General features: G+C 46.5%; 1 protein-coding gene across 2 annotated transcripts; it reads left to right on the forward strand.

The window, feature by feature from the left end:
- LOC100827373 (AMSH-like ubiquitin thioesterase 3) lies at window positions 1–8,739 on the forward strand. Of its 2 annotated transcripts, none has more exons than XM_024459373.1 (14): window positions 1–249; window positions 492–556; window positions 641–728; window positions 899–1,063; window positions 1,270–1,376; window positions 2,329–2,434; window positions 2,528–2,574; window positions 3,421–3,745; window positions 3,827–3,916; window positions 3,990–4,052; window positions 4,160–4,248; window positions 5,215–5,277; window positions 5,909–5,961; window positions 8,240–8,739. In XM_024459373.1, exons 1-13 carry the CDS (start codon window positions 127–129, stop codon window positions 5,934–5,936), a joined length of 1,359 nt encoding a protein of 452 aa, XP_024315141.1. In that variant the 5' UTR covers window positions 1–126; the 3' UTR covers window positions 5,937–5,961; window positions 8,240–8,739. The 2 variants fall into 2 exon arrangements, with proteins under 2 accessions (XP_024315141.1, XP_003567658.1); XM_003567610.4 differs by having other exon boundaries at window positions 3–249; window positions 4,174–4,248.
- Window positions 8,740–16,566: the final 7,827 nt, after the last annotated feature.

Here is a 16,566-nt window from a genome sequence, read left to right on the forward strand (position 1 = left end):
GAAAAACGACTACACCGGAATGAATGTGACTCGTTCCCAAAGTTTGCTGCTTCCTTCCAAATCCGCTTTTCGCTAATTCTCGTCGCCAAGAACTCATCAGAGCAGAGGAGCTCGCCGGACAAGGCCATGGGGCCACCAAGACCAGCCAGGGGAGTCATCAGCATCGAGGCGTGCGCGCGGCCGATCGCCGTCGACCACCGCATCAGGCTCCCCTACTACTTCCGCATCGCGGGCTCCCTCCTCCGCCAGGTCAAACCCTAGTCACCTCCGAAATCTCACGCGCGGAATTCCTCCTACGTCTCCAGATCTCACTTTCTGCGGTTGGAAGTTAACTTGAAGTAGCTGTTCTGTTGAGCAATTCGTGGTAGTTTCCTTCGTTCAGGCGATAGGATGTGGTGAATTGGGGTTGTCTTGTCCGCAAGTAACGCGAGTGTTATCGAGTCTGGTCTCAAACTGTGTTAAATTTTTGTGCTTTTGTGTGGTCTCTGCAGGCCAAGATATATCGGGATGAGAAGAACATCCTCGACTTGTATGTCATCCTCCTGAGATACACGAGGTTGGCTGTTCGTTGATTGATTCATCTTGATATTCCTTCTTAGACTGTGATCAGTTGTCACGTCTGATGTCTTACTGGTTGCAGCTTGCTGTGCGAGACGATCCCGAAGCACCGTGACTACCCTGTGTTCAAGTCGAGAGAAGCTGAGTTCTTGAGGAATGCTAACTCCGCCGTAATTCTTCTCTTGAGCTCATCTACTGTTTTTATGGTTTGAAGCGTTATGTGTACAACTTTCCATGATTATACAGCAGAGCTGAAGCCTTAAATCTGTCACTCATAGAGTGATGTAGCATTTAGGATTCTGATAGGTCCCGTTTCTCTAATTGGCTGTTTTTGTTGTAGACACTCATTGATGTTGTCAATGAGCTTGAGTCTCTGAAGCCAGTTGTGAAGCGGCAGATCGCTGAGTATAACAGAGGAGGTTCTGTTGAAGCTAATGGTCTAAATGGAACCCACACCATAAGTCAAAGGACAGAGCAGCATCCTCGAACCACATATTCCACTCAGGTGATATGGTGTTGCGCAAAATTTTATAGGTTGTACTCCCTCCGATCCATAAAAAGTGTCGCCCACTTAGTTAGTACAAAATGAGCGAAACTTTTTATGGATCGGAGGGAGTAATATTTTGAATCATTTGTGAAAAAAGAGTTATGTACTGTCAGTTTCTCAGATGTTTTTTCAGACTATCCTTTCTCACTCCTTTTCTTCTTCAGCCACTTGTAGGAAGCAACAGTGGATCATTGGAAAAATTCATCCCAGGTGGAAGACATCAAGCGACATCATTACCGAGTGTCCAAACTGATAGGCAGATTCGCAAACAGTATGTGTATCTTCTGATCATGTTTATGGCTACCATATGCTGTATTTTGTTTGGCTGAAGTAAACAGTAGTCATCAAGTGATTTACTGATTGAATGCCACCAGTTATTGAAAATGAACAACCAGTTGATATATACGGTAATTAATCTAGAACACTGTAGTAACTTGATCAATTTGTTAAGCATAGGCTTATGGGGAACACTTCACAAGCACACCATAACTTAATTTTGGGGATGCAAAAATTTCACTGGTATTTTGCTGGATACATAATATATCAAATATCCTTCAGTTTAACTTCATTCCAGTCAGGACCTTAGTTCCTTGATCTGTAACAGATCAAACGTCAGTTATAGGAGATTTTGGAGATCTAGCTGTTGTTGAGTAGTTAGTTTTTTACAAGAACATAGTTTTTTCTTGGTCCGATTTAGTTGTCTCGTCCAATCTCTCTGGGTGTCGTATATGAGTGGGTCATCCTATTAGAAGTTGGACGTTGCATCACGCTTCAGAGTTGTATAGCATAGAAACGGTAGCAAGTGGCAGAACGCTAGGTGGCTTGCAAAATCTGTTATACTGGTCTTGCGAAGAGCTAACAGGAGTGAATTTATGTGATCTGTCAGAATTATAGCAAGATTTGTCTCTTCTAGAGTTCTAGTTGCATGCATCTGACTCGTTATTTTGTACTCCCTCTGTCCCATAATTCTTGTCTCAAATTTGCCCAAAAGTGAATGTATCTATTCCTAAAAAGCGTCTAGTTACATGTAATATTTCGACAAGAATTATGGGACGGAGGGAGTAGTTTCTAAGTGCTCCTTTATATGATGTGCTTTACATACACAAAAAAATCCACTATCTTTTCCCGACATTGGCAGCCATTAGTGTTAAATAGGTTTATGAAAATATTTATTTATGATTTACTAAGCTAGACCCTTTCTGGTTTCTTGCCAAATTATTCAGATTTGCAAATCTGCCTTTTCCAAAAGAAGAAACACTAGCTAGACACTCCATATTAGGACCTAATGGGCTCCAAGGACAATGGACTGGGCCTGTTACGGCAATCAAGGTATGCTTGTTTTCCTCTCATTTTCCCAGTATGTTCACTTGAGAAATTAACCATAGTCAAGTACTATCTTACAAATTCAATTGCTGCTTGCAGGTCCAATATCCAAGCAATCTTGAATTTACACAAAGCGATATGACAAGGTGAGAACTCAGATAGTTTAGATTAGTATCTCTAATACTGGTTTTCTGTGTTTTTGTCTCGTCTATTCTAAACCTTGTGCATTGTTTCTTTCAATTTGGAAAATTGGAATCTTTGTTTAAAAGCTGTCCTAATTGGTCCCTCCACTGAATGACTCGACAAATCCTGTCTGGGGACCTGGGAATTTCTTGGGATCCATATATGAATTGAACTGTCTTGAGTGGAATCTTTATCTTTACTCCTATTAAGATCTGAGTTGGTGGTGGTCCGTTCATTCCACCGATATTATCCCTTAGACTGTTAACAAATCTCAATAATTGCCAGACATTTTATGTGGCAGATATATGTATCACAATATTTGGATTATAGTTGATTTGATGTATATTTTGAGATAATCATTATTAGCACAAAATTTGGGAATTTGAGGGTACATACATTTAAACAACTCATGCAATACATATTTTTAATTCCATGGCGGCACGGCGTGCATTTACTAGTTCCTGCAAAGTTTGTACTTTCCAAAATAGTCGAAACTGCTACTCCCTCCGTCCCATATTAAGTGACTCAAATTTGTCTAAATATGGGCGTATCTATATACTAAAATATGTCTAAATACATGTAATATCTATTAATATGGGACGGAGGGAGTATAAAAAATAAACAATGAAAGCCTCCAAATTATTTTATTGGATGGACTAGATTTAGAAAGAAAGAGGGACTTGATTAGCCAAATAGAATAAGCGGTTCTTGTGAACAAGGTTCGAATGTAACAGTGATTGCAGGAGTAAATAATTGTAAGAAAATTAGTCCATACTCATTCTGACATTATCACTCTGTTGCCTTTGCAGTTTAGTGCCAGTTATGTTGAACCAAGATGTTCTGCATGGTTCCAGTACCATGTATCCGGATAGCACTACAAAGGATAATGATGATATGAAAAATGTTCTGTCTCTTGATGATGGTCGATGGTCTGCACCAGCAGAAGAATGCACCTCTGTGCCTTCTGTTAGTCTGGACGGAGAACTGTCACAATTGAATATCAGACAACCTTCACCCCCGCCAGTCCTGGCAGAGGTGCATCCTGAGCGTAGACCAATTTCTCCATCGAGAATTGCTGATCCAACACCAGGACTTGCTATATCAGAGACCGGCCGTTATCAGAACTTGCATGTTGTAAGTTCTTATGCCTGCATTTCTTTGTAACTGATGATAGTGTTAATTTATTTCGCCTGATGAACTTTATTTTCTTGTTAGCCGGTGAAGTTGATGGAGTGTTTTCTAAGGGTTGCCGAGTCAAACACCAAAAGAAGTTTAGAAACATGTGGGGTTCTTGCTGGTACCCTGGTACGTATGCTGTTCCTAAAATGAGAACAGTAATGTGGCTAGATTACTAATGTTACATTGTATGTTCATGCAGAAGAAGAGAACTTTTTATGTCACAACCTTAATAATTCCAAAGCAGAAATCTACATCTGATTCAGTAAGTTGTTTCTTGCACTTCTCTTGCATGTTTTAGTGTAAATTATTCATTGTGTTGCAACAAATTATCTGAATTGCAGCAGTTCAAGAGAGTACTGAATTGCATAGTTCTCTTTTTACAGTGTGAAGCCACAAATGAAGAAGAACTATTCGAAGTTCAGGACACCGGCTCACTTTTCACTCTTGGTTGGATCCATGTAAGTTCAGTTTAATGAATTTTATGCACCATGCTTTTGTTGTTTGCTGTCAATAAGGTTTTATAATATGTCTAAGGATATGGCAGTAAACATGTTTTCCTTGGTTCTCCATCTTTTTAACTCGTCGCTATAGAACCTCTGCTTAACCACTGGAAATGTTTTACAGTGGTGGATACTATGATATCAAATTATTTTGCTTGCACTGGCATGCCACTACTTATTTTGGATCATATTGATACGCCTCATGAATTTAACCTTGAAATTGACATGTGTCTATAACATTACATGTATTACATCCATGTCGTCTTAGAAAATGTTGGACAATGCATCATACTTACCATACAGAAATGAAGTTGGTGTTATAAGGGCATCAGGCAATTTTGTATTTGATCGGGAAAGCTAAATTGTCACCACCATATTTTTGTCTTTTGTGTGTTTGCAATGTTGCGTTATCTTTCTGCCACTGGATCATGTCACTGAATTGCGGATCCGAGGAGAGAGAATGAAGAAAAGGAATGTAAAACGTGCACAGTGGATAACACCATTTGGTTTAGGAGATTCGTTATACACACAGTTGTATCTCATGCAACATTTGGAGTTTTGTGTAACTAGACAAACTATTGGAATGAACCGCATGTAGTATGATCACGTCAAGTAGTAACCTATCGTTTAATACCTAGGAGATGGTAACATGTACTCATTCATCATGTCAAATAGTAACCTGTCATGATCACTTTGTTATTTTATTTTTGGTCATTTGAATTGTACCATATGATAATAGGTAGGGGCCACATGATAACCCATTGTCTTATTGTGATATAGAAGTAGGCTTAAAGTGTCATGCTCTATACCTAGGCATATCTTAGTGTTTTACTTATGAAATTATTTGTCGATGGGCTGATTGACTTCCTCTGCTGTCACAAAAAAAGGTTGCTTTCCTCACCATTTGTCTGCTCACCTTTCCAGACACATCCAACACAGTCCTGTTTCCTCTCTTCCATTGATCTCCATAATCATTATTCGTATCAGGTAATTTTGACAGACTGAATCTCACAGTACCATTTCTGCTTATTTGGTGCACAGTTCCATAGTAATTTTTGTTTTGGTTGTCCTCAAGGCTTGATGATGCTATTTGACTCAATAGTCATACTATAATAATCATAGTTAATTATGGATTCAGACAAGTAAAATGTGAAGCAAATGAATGTCTATATATATATATATTAATATCCTGTATACCTATTGTTGAAATATTATGCAATATTGCAATTTTGAAATCATATCTGCAACTTTGCAATCATGTTTCTAGATCAATAGCTAAATGGTATTTGGTTCATCTGCTTGTCATGTTATTTCGTATGTATCTGTATCTGGATACCTACTTGTGGCCGTGACACAATTTCGTGCTACCTGTTTCCCCCCTCTGGACGTTTATGTGATTCAATGATGTTTGGACTTATCCAGATATATTTTAATGTCTATATTTACATGTTCAATTGTTACTAGTTAGCGTATGTCTTGGTAATTTGCTTAATATTTACTAGCATATCAAATTGAACAATGTACTCTGTATCATGGTTTTCTACATGAGAATTCTTTTGAGGAAAAAAAAATCAGTAGTTTTAGTTTATCATTTGTTTGGCATTATCTGTATCAACAGGTCATGCTACCGGAGGCAATTGCGATAGTTATGGCACCTACCGACACAAGAAAGTAAGTATTTAGTATGTTCTGTTGCCATTCATGTTTGTGGTCACTCATTGTCTTTTGAGTTTTGATGCTGATGCTAATCAAGATCATATGGACTTGCATTGGCGTGTGGTGAATTTTAGGGGGTTTAATTCTTTTTTTTGAGGGGTTTAATTCTTATTGCTGCTGATTAGATCTAATTATGCAACATTTCACTTCTGTAATCTATTCCATGTTGTTTCATGTGTTACTACGAACTATATCCTAGTATTCACTAATGAGATAATGACATTGGAGCTCCCTAAAGTCAGTCAACTTTCCCACTGTCCTCAAAATTGTAAATTACATTCCATTCCGTAAACTTGTTTCCATTTGCGCCTCCAAGATGCCGTATGTTAGCTGTTGAATTTTCCTGATGTGGCGTCCATTTAGTTTTATCATTGTAGGTATTACATGGCTTCAGATGTGGATCTTCACTCTCAAACACACACTCAAGCCGTGGGGACTAACTGTAGGGAGCATGTTAGGCGTAAACCTAAGGGCGTGTTTGGTTCATGACTTAAGGTTGCCATGCGACCTTAGTCATGCCACAACATCTTAGGCATGTGTCTGGTTCATTGCCATGCTTGTGGCTTGCCACACTTTCTTAGCCATATGGTCTACATGTTATAGGGTCATTTTTTGCTGAATCTTGCCACTCTTTCCTCTCTTGTACAATTAGGTGGCCGGTGAATCCCCTTTGTGGTCCACTTCCAAACCTTCATTTTCTCAAATTAGTGACCCAACCCTAAAATTTATTTCTTCACCATCTTCCAGATATCCCCATGAAGAACTTTAGAGATATCTTACCCCTCGATACTCGCTGGCTACGAAGCACTGATACAGGGATACGGATACGGGGACACAGGATGCGACATTTTCCAAAAACAGCCATACGGGGATACGAGCATATATAAATAGTAATAAAATGCCATTTAATGAAGTCAAAAAGGATTATTTTATAATGTGAGATGAGATAAAAATACTCGCAGTTTGTCAGCCATGCCACTGCCCCCAGATGCCATGCTTCCTGGCCAGCAACTACAAGTGAACAATAGCAGCAACTCAGCATTCAGAAAGCAGCGAGCGCGTCAGCAGCAAGTCAGCAAGCCAGCAAGGGCAGCACACCAGCAGCAAGAAGCTAAGATGATGGAGCGGAACAGCAACTCAGCAACAAGCAGACGAGGAGGGATGGAGGGGAGAGATGAGGGCAAGGCACTACTCGAGCTTCCTTGCCACCGAGAGGAGAGCCGGGGGCCTGGGGATTCAGTGTCGGCATCGTCGGCGACAACCGACGAGGCGGCGGCAAAGTCACTCGAGCCAGGAAGGTGGACAGGCATGTCCCCGTGGTGGTGCCTGTGTGGCTGCAATTGGCCTTATTGGGCTTCTATATCCCCTATTTAATTTTCACTTTTTAAAACAAAGAGGATGAGATTCTTCGGGATATGTAAATCCCGCCATAGCAGATATCGGTGAAAATTGCTGCTGTCATCCCCAGTGTTGGAACAACTAGTGGTTGCTCCTCTTCTTCCTTGCGTTGCTTCTCACAACGAACAGACGAACACCAGAACACGATAGTTTTTGGCCAACAGCTGCCTCACGCAGCCAGCCCTTATCTCATCTCTCTTGATCCATATGACCCGGCCAACCACTAGCTAGCTAACAACCCAATGCACGCACACACTAGTTTAGCTAACAACTAACAAACCTCCTTCGCAAAAACAACAACAACTAACAAACCTCACCGCTAACTCCCTGTGCACAACGTACTAATTCATCCGGCTAGCTAGCTCCCATGCAGAAAAATAAATATGCTGATACAAAGATCAAGATTAAGCTAACACCCAGCACCAGCATTGGCACCGTGAAGGAGGTTGTGATTGTGCGCGTGCGTGTGTGGCTGGGTGGTTCCTGTCTATATGGTGGGGCTTCATCATACCAGCAATTTCCAGCACCAACACATATAGGGCGGTCAACGGGCCGAGTTTGAGTTATGTTAAGCTAGGCAAGCCTGAGTTGGTCTTCGAGCTTGCTGACAGGCTCGAGCACTTCACCAATAATTTCGTCGGCGAAGGAATACTGTACTCTATTCTTTTCTTTTTTGAGGAAAATACTGTATTCTTTTCAAGATTGTTCTCCATTTATGATCTTAAAAATGTCCATCCTTCACTGCTTGCATATTTATAGTTTGTGCAGCCCCTTCGCCTTGTGATGTACTGCAGATGATCATATGATCTTTGAGTATATGTTTCATTTTGAACAGAAAACATGGTATATTTCATCTAACGGATCCAGGCGGCATCGGTGTGATCCAAGATTGCCCAGAGAGAGGTTTCCATCCGCACAAGGCACCTCTAGACGGCTCACCAATCTATGAGCATTGCTCCCATGTGTACATGAATGCCGATACGAAGTTTGATATGATTGATCTCAGAGAGCGGTGAGAGATATCGACTTCAGTCATCATAGTTTGGAGGCTATACTTTTGGCAGTTGAACAAATCATCTGCCTCTATTCTTTCAACTTGCTGAAGACTTGCGAATCCTGATGTAAGTGATTGTACATAGCATGTATAGAGATATGTGGAATCAATGATCATTGATATCTCTTGGAAATTGATGATTGGCTGTGTAGCTCCTTTTACCTCGACATGTATGTTTGTGAGACAAGATGTGAAGTGTTCAATCTCACTTCATGCCAGGTTAATTGTAAACGCATTGTATGTTTTGCTCCACTATTCTAAAATTCGTTGATTGTTTTATCTCTCTTCAGTCCTGTTTTGAGATATTTGCTTATTTTGAGGTGGGTGATCTTCAAAGTTAACTTGGGTGGGATCTAAATGTGTTGCATATAGAGGAAGCTCTTTATCTGAGCAATTACTTTATTTAAATTCTCATTACGGTCAAAACAGTTCTGAAAATACAAAATATTGATGCAGACCTCATCGTTTGTCTACGTGAATTAATGGTCTCACTACTTAATAGTTGGACGTTGGAACCAGTCCGTCTATGGGAAGGAGGGTGCATTTTGATTTTTATTGATAAAACGAACGGCAGGAAGAGATCGTGATGGCGGAAAGCCAAAAATGGTTTTGGAGATCGGGCTCCATGAACCCGACTTTTTTTTAAAGTGAGAATCTTATTTTTTGAAGTTTCAAAAAGTTCTGAATTTTTTTCCAGTGTATGTTACATACCTGTAATTTTTGTCAAAAAATACGTTAAATTGTACTATGTATAAAAATCACAATTCTGGTTATTTAAAATCTATGCCGTTTTGTGTAGCCCGTAACATCTCGTCCAATCCAAATTAATTGTCACAACTTTGTCTGCATATGCATATATATGTAGACGTGTTTCTGTGTGTAGTATATTCCTATTTAGACAAAACTGCAACAATTAATTTGGATTGAAGAGTAATATATTCTATGAAAAGTGACAGAACCGTAACATACATTCGCATGCGCATGTTTTTTTTTTTCATAATTTTTTTAAAAAATATGATTTTTAGGAATTCTTTAACCAAGATACCTAGAGTTGGGAGTAAAAACACCGTGTTTAGTTGCCTCTCGTCAACACATTTTTTTGACAACTTTTAAAGAAAACCGCAATACCCCTGCCTCTTGTACTCAAGGATTCATTGTGTGACTTAGTGTGCACGTGAGACCCACGCATGTGACAATATATAAAGTCACAAGCCATCAAGCAGAAGATCTGCGCCGTCAAAGATTAGGTTTGTCTAGTTCGCTCAGGCGTTTTATCATTAAAATTTAGACATATGATAACCGGTGTTATTTTTTATGATAAAAATAGCAACCATCGGAAAAAAAAATCACTGTTTTTGTGATAATTGCTAAACCTCGGTTATTTTTTTTAGCGACGGAGGTTTTAGCATCGCTAAAAAAAATAACCTCGGATGGGGTAAAACACTCAACTGGGGGAAATGACCGTTGCTGCTCCGCCTCCCCTGCGGCGTGCCGCTCCGGCCACCACGGCCACCCTGCTGATGCTGCCCTCCTCCCTGAAGACCACGCTCCCACCGCCGCCGTCCATCCCGGCTGGATTCCAACCCGAGAGGTATGCCCCTTCTTCTTCCCAGCTGTTTCCTGCTGGCTCTACAGCTGCTGCGCCGCGGCAGGCGCGTCGAGTGCGCTTCGATCTCCGAGCTTCTCCCTCGAGTGCCGAGCGGATGGGTGGTCTCATTAACTCCGGCAGCTCGCAGCTTTCCTCCGGCTCCTCGCGCGGCGCTTGCAGGCCGGAGTCAATGCATCTCTGCTCCTCTCCGAACTGGCCATGCCCGCCTTCAAGCCAAGATCTGCGTTTTCCTGCTGTGGAGGATTCGTTGCAGGGCTGGCGTTTGGTGAAAGCTCCATTCTGGTGGAGAAAATCGACTGCCACAAGATCTCCTCAGCTTTCAATGCGTCCCCGGTCATCTCCAAGTTCTCCCCCGCATTCAAGCAGAATCTAGCGCTCCCCACCCCACTTCAGCCTCAACCCCTTCAATAAAAGGCCGGAGAAGTTGAAGAAGCACTAGATCCGCTGCCACCACTGTCTTGCGCTGGGACACATTGCCAAGAACTGCCGTGACCCGTGGAGGTGCGCCTCCTGCCTCCGCTGGGGTCACCGCGCCCGGGACTGCAGGCCGCGTTGCTCCTCCCCTCCGGCTCGAGCCCAGCGCACTCCACTCCCTCCTCCTGCGCAAGCCATGCCTCGCTTGGGGGATGCGAGCACCAGGTCCGCTGAGTCACACTCGGTGGTTCAGTGCACGCCGGACATGCAGGTTCAGCGCGCTCATCTTGAGGGGCACGGAGTCATCTCCTGGCTTGATGACGCACGGCGTGGTGCGGACAAGGAGGCCATCGCCGACGCCATTGCTTCGCACTTCGGGATTCGCCGTTCCGACATGCGTGCGGCGAACCACCGCGATGGCTTCTTCCTCACCTTCGAGCATCGTCACCACCAGGAGACCGTGGAGGCCGCGTGCTCCTTCACTGCCAGCTTCGGGGTCATCAACCTGCGACCGTGGCGTGCCAGCGCCCACGCCTACCACGTCGCCTTGCGCCACCACATCCACATCTCGCTGGAAAACGTGCCCCTTGAGGCATGGAACGAGGTCACCGTGCGCTCCATCATCGGTGACGCTTGTGAGCTGCACTACTTCGACTCGCGCTCCCTGCGTCACGAGGACGCGGTCATCCTCGGCTGTTGGGCGTGGACGACGAACCCGTCCAAGATCCCTCTGGTGCACTGGCTGACGCTCACTGATGCGCCAAAATCCTCCACTACGCCGGCGACCGAGCGTCCTGGGCTTCAGCACCGCATCCTCGTGCACCTGGGGATCCACGAGGACCACACGAAGACGAAGGTGGAAACGAACGAGTTTGATTGGACTTATGGCGAGATTGACGGCCAGGGCTCGCGACGCCAACGCCCATGCTCTCCAGCATGTTCTGGGCGTTCCAACCGCAGGCATGACGATGACGACGACGACCAGCGCCGTGGACGCATGGACGACCGGAACTCCGGCTGGCGCGCCTTCTTCCGCGGCCGCTCACGTGCGCCGCGGGATGATGGCCGGGGTGGCCACGATGGTCGCCGCGCCCGTGATGATGACCAAGACCGGCAGCGTGGCCGTGACGGCCGGCGCATTCAGGAGGACCGCCGTCGCTGCCGTGGGGACCGCTCGCCCTCCGTCTTGCGCCCTCGCCGCCCCACCCTGCTGGGTCGCGGCCTCGCCACCCTCGAGACCAGGGGCCGCAGCCGTACACGTCGTGGTCCAGCAACGTCGCCCACGGTGGGGCGCCAGGACATGCCTCTGGAGGCGCCTCGCCCGGCTTCGCCGATCTCGTCGCTCGTCTCTACCCCGTTATCTCCTTCTGCACTGCAGGTGGAGATGCCCACTGCTTCCCGCTCCGCTGAAGCTGCCCCAGCCTATGACGCCTTTGACATTGATGCCTCAATCTCGCCTCCAGGTTTTGGGTTCGGCGGCCGCCGGTTGGAGTCGGACCTGTCCGTGCCACCGCCGCCCACCCCCACTTTTGCAGGTTCGACGACCCTGTCGAGGACCCCGTCCCCCCCTCCTCCACCGCGACGCTCGACGAACGCCTTCCTCCGTCGCCTCACACAAGCCGTCCCGGCTCCCCTCCTGCCGACTCCTGCCATGGCGCGTCGCCGAGCTGCCGAGGCCACGGCGCGGGGCCTCCCTCTGCGGCGCAGCGCACGGCTCGCCCGCCGAGGCGACAAGGGTGGCAACCCGGTTGCTGCGGCGCGTACGGTGCTCCTCAGGCGGCTCGGCATTTCCGACGTCGGGGGCTCTGCGCAGTCCGCGGCTGAGCACTACTTGGACCTCTTCACGGGACCCCTCTCGCAAGCGGTGATTCAGGCGATCGCCACCCTCTGTGGCCTTGATGCCCCGGTGCCCCTGTCGTCCATCGTCGCTCTGGACATGGCTGGCTCCATCGCCGCCTCCGCCCAATGAATCTCCTGCTTGTGCTCCTCGCCACCGTTGACGACCCTTATTTTATCATGTTGCATGTTGATGTTAGTTCTCATTACTGTTCGTGTCTAGTTGTCTGCTCGCTGTTGTGGGATGGCATGGCCCTTGTCGAGCTCTATTCTTTTTTCGTCAAATGTATCTGTTGCTACTGCTGCTGTTTGCTACCGTGGGATCACACGGATGAACCTGCTCTATTAATGTTAATCTGTCAAAGTTCTGTACTGCTGCCCCATGTACGCATCATTGAGTCTGCCTTGTTTTCCAATGGCTGCTAAAAATTGCAATATTTGTTCTTGGAACCCCCGGGGGTTGAACTCAGGTGCTCGTCAAGATGCAGTTTGTGCTGTTGTCCGTGACGCTGCTGCCACTATAGTTTGCCTTCAAGAAACGAAACTAGACTTCATCGACTCCACGACTGTTGCGCGCACCCTTGGTCACTCGTTCGTCGACAGTTTTGCGTACCTTCCGGCAGTGGGCACCCGTGGTGGCATCCTCCTCGCTTGCTGAGCTGACCACTTTACTCTCACTGATGTCGCGCTCACCGAAAACACCATTTCTGCCACCATCACGTCTCGTGACGACTCCACGTCCTGGTCAATCACGGGGGTCTACGGCCCTCAAGGGGACGCTGAAAAAAGAGCTTTCCTTCAGGAGATTCGCCTCATTGCCAACTCCATGCCTCCTAAGTGGCTGATTCTAGGAGATTTTAATCTCATCTACAAACCTGAGGACAAGAACAATGATAACATCAACCGCAGGCTCATGACCTTATTTCGGAATGCCCTCAATGCTTCCCATCTCAAGGAGATAAATCTTAACGATCGTCGATTCACATGGTCCAATGAGCAAAGAAATCCAACCCTTACTCGCATCGACAGAGTGTTTTGTTCGGGTGTTTGGGAGGCGACGTTCCCCTTTTGCTTCCTTAGGTCGCTCTCTACAAACTTTTCAGACCATTGCCCACTGCTCCTTCATGCTGATCTCTCCATCCCAAGATTTCGTGGCTTCAGGTTTGAGAATTTTTGGGCGAGTATGCAAGATTTCCCTGAGGTGGTGGCCTCGGCTTGGGCAAAGCCGTGCTCCTCCCTAAACCCCATCCGTCGCCTTCACATCAAGTTGTCCCGTACATCAAAAGCTCTCAAAGCTTGGAATCGCTTGAAGATTGGCAACACTAAGCTGCAGCTGGCCATTGCCCGTGAAGTCATCCTTCGCCTTGACTGCGCAAGTGAGTTGCGAGACCTCTCTGATGAGGAATTTGCACTCCGAAAATTGCTTAACACGAGTTTCTTCCATCTTCGGGCAGCTACGAGGCAACGGAAAAATTTCATTCAATCTCTTGCAACCGAGCATGGGACGACATTCGTGCAAGAAGACAAAGAAAATATTGTTCATGACAACTTCTGTGCTTCTTTAGGTACGTCTTCCCTGAGGGGGTCGGCCCTCAACTGGCGGGCTCTTGGATATCAACCTTCTAATCTCTCAGACCTAGAGCTCCCTTTCACGATGGAGGAGATTAAAGACACAATTTTCTCTATGCCTATGGACAAAGCCCCGGGTCCGGATGGTTTTACTGGCCTATTCTTTCGCACTTGTTGGAACGTGATCAAGGAAGATATGACAGCGGCCTTCTCTCGTTTGCACTCTCTTCAATCTGATGGTTTCGCTCTCTTAAATACGGCCAACATTGCCTTGCTCCCTAAGTCTTGCAATGCCACTTCGATCTCTCACTACAGGCCGATTAGCCTTATCCATGGGGTCGCAAAGATCTTTTCAAAGCTTCTTGCAAACCGGCTCGGCCCGAGACTCGACGACCTTGTTTCTGCTGCCCAGAGTGCCTTTATCAAGCGCCGATGCATCCAAGATAATTTCCTTTATGTCCAAAACGTGGTGCAGTCCTTCCAAAAAATCAAAATCTCCGGCTCTTTTCCTCAAGCTCGATATTGCTAAAGCTTTTGACACTGTCAACTAGAGCTACCTTTTGGAGGCCCTGACGGCTCTTGGGTTTGGATGTCGTTGGCGTGATTGGATCTCCTTGCTCTTTGCCACTGCTACCTCTCGCCCCCTCCTCAATGGCTTGGCGGGTGAAAACTTTTCGCACCGCCGTGGAGTCCGGCAGGGAGACCCGCTGTCCCCTATGCTCTTCATCCTTGCGATTGACCCCTTACACAGGCTGTTCCACCTGGCCTCGTTGCAACAGGTTCTATCCCCGCTGCCTTCTCATTCGGCGAAGCTTCGTGTTTCTCTTTACGCGGATGATGTGGCGATCTTCATCAACCCCACCGTTCAAGACCTGCACGCCACTCAGCGCATCCTCGAATCCTTTGGTCAGATTTCGGATCTTATTACAAACTTCTCCAAATCGTCTGTGCACCCCATCTGCTGTGATCACCTCGACCTTGACCAACTGCTCCTCCATTTTCCAGGCAGCCGCATGGGCTTCCCATGCCGCTACCTTGGCCTGCAGCTCCACGTCCGCAAGTTGAAGCGAATCCATGTGCAACCCCTCATTGACAAGCTTGCGACGCGTCTACCGAGGTGGAAAGGGACCATGTTGTCCTCTGCCGGCAGGCTTACCTTGACCAAGACGGTCCTGTCGGCCATCCCGATCTTCCACATGTCGGTCTTCCCCATTGCAAAATGGGCCATCAAGAAGATGAACAAAATCAGCAGATCTTTCCTTTGGAAGGGCAAAGAGGAGGCGAATGGGGGTCACTGCTTGGTCAATTGGTCCAAAGTTTGCATGCCTAGGAAGCTTGGCGGCCTAGGCATCCCTGACTTGGAGAAATTTAGTCGTGCCTTGCGTCTGCGTTGGTTGTGGTACGAGTGGACATGTCCTAACAAGCCATGGGTTGGAATGCCCCCTCCGGTGAACAAATGTGACCGTGCTCTTTTTTCTGCCTCCACCACGGTGCAGATTGGCGATGGTCGTAAGGCGAAATTCTGGCATGACTCCTGGCTGGACGGTTTGGCTCCCAATGTCATCGCACCTACCATTTTTGCCATCACTAGGAGGAAGAACCGTTCTGTGCACGATGATATTACCGAGGGGGCTTGGGTCTGTGCTTTAAGAGGCAAGATCTTCAATGCGGTTCAACTCGATGAGTTTGTCTCCCTTTGGTTGAGACTTCAAGGTGTGGTCCTGAACCCCGACTCCCTCGATTCCATCACTTGGCGTTGGACCTCACATGGCTCCTATACCTCCAGCTCGGCGTATAAGGCTCAATTCCTTGGCTCCATCCATGCCCGACACGCAAACACTGTCTGGAAAGCCAAGGCCGAAAACAAGTGCAAATTCTTCGCCTGGCTTCTTGTGCAGAACAAGATCCTCACTGCCGACAATCTCGCCGTCAGGGGCTGGCCGCACACTCCTGGATGTTCCCTTTGCACTGATCCTCATGAGACCGGGACACACCTTTTCTTCAATGCCCCTTTGCCCGCCAGGTGTGGGATAAAGTCCTTGACCACTACAACTTCAACATCCTTCAGCAGGTCAAGCCTTCTGACTACAGGGACACTTGTGCCTGGTTGATTCAAGCCTCCAAGACGATTGACAAAGAAAGAAAACAATATTTCAATGGGGTGGTCATTTACATCATGTGGAACATTTGGAAAGAGCGCAACCGCCGTATCTTCTAGACCGTGGCAGCTCCTGCTTTTGTTGTCGCGTCGCTTGCCCGTGACGCAATTGATACCCATAGGCTTGCTTTCCATTGTGTGACCGTGCCGTGACGTTTCTTGTGGTTCTTCGGTTTTTTCTGTCCGTCCTACCGGCCAGCTGCGTTTGGTCTGTTAGGATAGTCTTTCTCTGTTTCGTCTTTGCCTTTTTTTCTTCTTTCGACCTCGGTCGCATGTACATATACTTGGTTTTCCCCTTCAAATATTGCATGGCAGAGCTGCTGCACTTCACGGAAAAAAAAAAAAACCTCGGATGGTTGCATCACGCGGGAGCACCGTGGAAGCAGGGGAGTAGGCAAGCCCTCTGTCCCAGTTTGCTGAACCTCGGGTGGTCGCACGCATGCCACTCGTCTCGTACTCCTTATCGAAAGTTCGAAACGCAGATAAAATAAGAAGTCCTTTAAACCCTTGAATATTTAGAAG

This window comes from Brachypodium distachyon, chromosome 2 (assembly GCF_000005505.3).
Source record: "Brachypodium distachyon strain Bd21 chromosome 2, Brachypodium_distachyon_v3.0, whole genome shotgun sequence".
Taxonomy (NCBI): Eukaryota; Viridiplantae; Streptophyta; class Magnoliopsida; order Poales; family Poaceae; genus Brachypodium; species Brachypodium distachyon.

What these genes read in the sequence shown, in the direction of transcription:
- LOC100827373 (XM_003567610.4), top strand. Translation starts at nt 127, where the DNA reads ATGGGGCCACCAAGACCAGCCAGGGGAGTCATCAGCATCGAGGCGTGC. An exon ending in TGAGGAATGCTAACTCCGCC is followed by an intron (nt 729 to 898) that starts GTAATTCTTCTC and finishes TTTTTGTTGTAG; the next exon opens with ACACTCATTGATGTTGTCAA. An exon ending in GATAGGCAGATTCGCAAACA is followed by an intron (nt 1,377 to 2,328) that starts GTATGTGTATCT and finishes CAAATTATTCAG; the next exon opens with ATTTGCAAATCTGCCTTTTC.